This window comes from Monoraphidium neglectum (genome assembly GCF_000611645.1).
Source record: "Monoraphidium neglectum strain SAG 48.87 unplaced genomic scaffold scaffold01398, whole genome shotgun sequence".
Classification (NCBI taxonomy): Eukaryota; Viridiplantae; Chlorophyta; class Chlorophyceae; order Sphaeropleales; family Selenastraceae; genus Monoraphidium; species Monoraphidium neglectum.
Window position 1 is genome coordinate 4,424 of NW_014012230.1, and position 4,938 is coordinate 9,361.

The 4,938-nt window shown below is 66.3% G+C and overlaps 1 protein-coding gene across 1 annotated transcript; it reads left to right on the forward strand.

Annotated features, from left to right (window-relative positions):
- Positions 1-784: 784 nt before the first annotated feature.
- On the forward strand, positions 785-4,316 carry MNEG_7730 (hypothetical protein; the record flags this gene model as incomplete). The annotated part of the gene is made up of 4 exons (XM_014043797.1): positions 785-1,080; positions 1,993-3,220; positions 3,413-3,574; positions 4,074-4,316. 4 exons carry the CDS (start codon positions 785-787, stop codon positions 4,314-4,316), a joined length of 1,929 nt encoding a protein of 642 aa, XP_013899251.1.
- Between the last annotated feature and the right edge of the window lie 622 nt (positions 4,317-4,938).

Consider the following 4,938-nt stretch of genomic DNA (forward strand, 5'->3'; position numbering starts at 1 on the left):
CGCCAGCTCACCCCCTTCAGCCTGGCACGCTTGGGCGAGCGGCGGGGGCGCCGGCAGCCCCCGCGCGGCCCCCTTTGATGGGAGCCGCAAACCCGTCTCCGCCGGCGGCCACTCCAGCCCTCGGCTGTCGTCCACGGCGGCCGCCCGCGCCGCCGCGCGTGAGCTCGCCGGCAGTCGCGACGGCATGCCGCCGCCGCCGCCGTTGCCACTGCCGGCAGCGGCGCCGGCGTCGAATTCTGCGCGCAGCAAAGGCGCGGGCGCCGGCCGCGCGGGGCAGCGCTATGGCACGCCACGTGACCCGCGGCCAGATGCTGCTGCGGCGGACTGGAGCCAGCCCTGGGGCGCTGATCGGCCCTACACAGCGCGGCGCCCGGAGGATACGGGCGACCTGGCTGTTGGTGGCGAGTATGCTGCTGCGCTGGCTGTGGGGCCCGCGCCGACTGACATCTCGACAGCTAATGCGTGGATTGGGGCGCCGGCGGCGCAGCTGCGGCGGCCAGCGTGGCCCCTTGGTGCACCCTCAAGCCCTACAGCTGCTGCGCGAGAGGAACACAATGCACAGCAGCAGCAGCAGCAGCAGCGGCACTATGAACGGTCCTCCCCGACATCCCAGCTTAGCCCCCTTACCCGGCCGCTGGCCGCCTGCCAGGCTGACGCAGAAGCACACCCTATCGCTGCCCGTTTTGACGCTGACGGGGCAGCAGCAGCACCAGCCCGGGTGTGGACACCAGCACGAGGGGCCAAGGGCAACTCGCGGCCGTCCCTTATCCCCGTTGGCGATTTGATGGGTTTCCTGGAGGCATGGCAGCAGCAACATCGGCAGCAGCAGCAGCAACAGCAGCCGCCGCAGCAGCAGCAGCCGCAGCAGCAGCAGCAGCAGCCGCAGCAGCAGCAGCAGCAGCAGCAGCAGCAGCAGGGACGCGCGGTGGTGCCACAGCGGCTGGAGGAGCACGACGAGCAGCCGCTGCTGTTGCTGGAGCAGCAGCAGCAGCAGCAGCAGCAGCAACAGCAGCAACAGCAGCACCAGCAGCAGCCCCAGAACCAGCAGCAAGAGCAGCAGCAGGTGTGGAAAAGGCAGAGGTGGGCGCCGCCAGCAATGCGAACTCAGCCGTGGCAGCCGCCGCCCCAACCGCAGCAGCAACTGCAGCAGCAACCGCAGCAGCAACCGCAGCAGCAGTTGCAGCCACAGCAGCAGAGAAAGCTGGTGGAGGACCAGGCACCAGAGCCATGGCTGCAAGCAGCATTCGCCATTCAGGGCCCATCCCAAGAACTTGGGCGTGCTGACCTGGCATCTGCGATGCGGATGGATGACCAGGGGACGCCACCAGCGCTCAAGGGATCTGTCGCCTTGCGTGAGCCCGCCAGCTCGCCTTGGGTGCGGCAGCCGACGGCGCAGCACGCGCAGGCGGCCGAGGCAGGCGCCAGCCGCGCCCCTGCCAGCCTACCTAGGGAGGCGCCTGCGCCGCCGCAGCCGGGGGTGTCTGGACCGTGCATTGACGGCCCCGGCTCCCCTCTGGCGCGAGCGTTGGCGTTTCACCCAGACACGCACGTTGAGGCCGCCGGCAGCCCGGAAGCTATTCGAGCAGCTGCGAGGAGTGCTGGGCATGCGTCGGGATCACCCATGGCCCCGGGGTGGGCGCCTCGAGCGACAGGCGGCGATGAGACAAGAGGGGATGATGACGTGATCATTGGCTCCGTGCAGCGCGGTGCGCGGCCGCCGCTGCGACAATCCGCAGAGCCCGGCAGCCCCTCGAGCCAGGCGGTCGACACGCGTTTGCGTGCCATCGCATCGGCCATGTCGCCGGTCCGCCAGCAAGCGCTGGACAGGTCGGGGCCATCCGGATATTGGGGTGGTGCAAGCGATGCCGGCGAGCGGGTGAATGGCGGCGGCTGCAGCTGCGTGAGTGCGGCTGTTTCGACGGCTGGCAACATGGATGGCCAGGTCGAGGCAGGCCAATGGGCCATTGCTGGGACCCCCGACACGTCGCCCAGGCCTGCCCCAGTGAAGCGCACCCCGGGTCCGAGCCCGCTGCGGGGCGCGCTGGCGCAGCTGCAGCTGCAACAAATCCGAGAACGGCAGTCAGCGGCGGCTGCTGAGGCTGCGGTTGTGCGAGGAGAGACAACGCAGCAGCAGCAGCAGCAGCAGCAGCAGCAGCAGCAGCCAGCGCTGCACTCCTCTCTGGAGCTTGCGCAGGCCGTCGCTGAGGCGCAGCGTGCGCCTTCCCAGCCGGCAGCAGCCATGCAGGCAGCCCGCGCGGACATTTCCTGCCCCGCGGCTGCTGCAGCAGCGGCAGCCGCTAGCACACCCGCACCAGACGGCGCAGCAGCTGCAAGTGCCGACGTTGCGATGGCAGGCATAAGCGAGGCGGTCATGAGAGCAGTCGCGCACCTGCGCCCGCGGGTCGAGGGCATCGCGGAGTCGCTGCAGCTTTGCCGTCAGGAAGCTTCGGAGCAGCTGCACGCGGCAACCACGCAGCTGCAGCAACGGCTTGACGAGCTGGAGGCGCGGCAGCAGTTCGAGGCGCAGCAGACGGCGGCGCTGGGAGAGCTGCAGAGGAGGGTGGCAGCCCTGGAAGCTGGGCAGCAGCAGCTGCAGGAGCAGCAGCAGCAACAGCAACAGCACGTGTCTGGCAGCCTGAAGGATGTTGTCGCGTTGACGGAGGAGCGCATGGCGGCCCGGGTGGCGGCCGAGGAGCAGCTGCATGCTGCGTTGGAGGAGGATCGACGCGCACTGGAGGCCCGGCTGGCTGGCGAGCGCGCGCGCCAGTGGGACGAGCAGCACCGGCTGAGAGGGGAGCTGCGTGAGGAGCAGGCGCGGCACTTGGAGGCGCGCCTGGAACAGCACGTTGAGGACACCGCTGCGGCGTCCGCAGCTGCGGCGGCAGCCGGGGACGCGCAGCGAGCCGGCCGCTCAGACTCGGAGGGGGGTGGCGGCAACACAGAAGCTACCGAGCAACGGCTGGACGGGCTGGAGTTCAAGGTGGCACAGTTGCAGCTGGTGGTGGACGAGGCGGCAGCAGCCAAAGGCGATGGAAACCCCTCGGCCACGGACGAGCAGCGGCGGCTGGCGTGGCAGCAGGAGCAGCAGGGGCGGCAGGTGGCGGCGCTGCAGCGGGAGCTGCATGAGCTGAGGGGCGAGGCGGCGGCGCTGAGCACTGGCGGCGGCGGGCGCGGCCTCCAGACGCCTGGCGATGGCACTGGGCGCAGCAGCGGGGCAGAGGTCAGTTGGATTAATGCACGGCAGTGGGTGTTGCCTCTTGGTAGCCTTGCGGCTGCTTGCTGATATGCATATTGGAGCTGATGTCACAATGCTGTTATGACAATCGTTATGTATGCGAAGTGCTGTCGTCATCTCCCCCCTCTTGTCCCCTAAAAAACATGCAGTTACGCATCCTCCTCCTGCCACCTCCAGAGCATATCTTTGCGGGTGACGGCGCTGTCAGAGGTGTGCGAGGCGATGGCGAGCCAGCTGGCAGAGTGCTACGCGGCGACTGCCGCGCAGCTGCCAATGCGGCTGGCGGAGGTGGAGAACCGCGTGCAAGCAACAGCACAGACAACGGCGGATGTTGTCAAGGTGTGTTTAATGAACTCTGAGTGTTTGAGAGTGTGTGTGTATGTGTGTTTGCACGTGTATGTGTGTGTGTGTGTGCGCGCGCGCGTGCGCACGCGTGTGCGAGCGCGTGCGTATGTGGGCTTGTGTGCGCGTGTGTATGCCTGTATGCGCGTGAGGGGCGGTGCACGTGCACTCACATGCACAAGCAGACGTGCGTGAGTGTGCGCGCGTGCATGTGTATGGTATTTGTTGAAAAGGCAAGGGGGTTGCAGATGTGTACATGCACGTGGTGCACGTATGCACACGCATGAGGGCGTGCTCAGGGCGCAGGGAACCGGTTTTGTCTGCCACTGCCGGCTGAGCTTGCACTTGGAAACCTGCACTCTACTGCTTATTCAGCAGGCTCAACAGCCTGCCGACAAGACCATGCGCCAGGGGGGGTCCGAACACACACCACACTGCGCAGTGGCCGTTGGCAATCATCCTCATCCCTGCCACCACCTTATGTTGTATTGCGCAGGTGATTGCCCAGAAGCATCAGGACATCGCGGCGTTGTTCCAAGACCTCAGATCACACCAGATCGCAATGGATGAGCGGCTCGAGGAGCTCACCAGGCGCCTCGGCAGCGTCAAGCCCGCGCCCGCGGCGCCCGCACTGCGTCGTCCGACCCGCAGCGCCGCCGGCAGCGGCGGGAGGGACGCAGCGGAAGACGGCGGCAGCTGGCAATCCGAGGGTGAGGGCGGGCGCCTGTCACAGGTGTGATGTGCGAACAAAACAACAACGAATGCTCGACCATGATATACGTTTTATGACCAGTATGCCCGCAAAGGCATGTGTCGCATTATCTTATGTGCAAGTGACTACCCATATCTTGACCCACCCTCAACACATCTGGCCCTTGCTGTGGGAATGCAAGCATGGACTGGACGTTGCCGCGTAGTAGGGAGGGCCCCTGTCAGGGCCTTGTTGTTGTAAGAAGGGTGATGGCGGCCGCCGGGAGCGACACCGCAGTGGCACTAAAGCCAGGCGAAAGCGATACTGGGAGGGCACCCGTCGCGCACGCATTTGTAATGCGTACCACTAACAACAGCAGTAGGCAGGAAAAAGTTTGCCTGTGGGATTCCCCGTAGTTTGCGCTGGCATAGTCTACATACGCATATACGCCTGTATACGCGTGCACACATGTACAGGTTGACCCACGCGTTGCAGCGCGGTGAGGAAGCAAAACCCACGCCCCCATGGCGTTGAACAGAGCTGTTGCGCTGTGCACATGCTGCAAACTCGCAAGCAAGGAGCGCCCTGAAGCCTGCAGCACGCACCCTTCACCCTGCCATTGCGTAAACATGGCCTCCATATAGCCCAGGGTGCAGCAGCAGCCCAGACA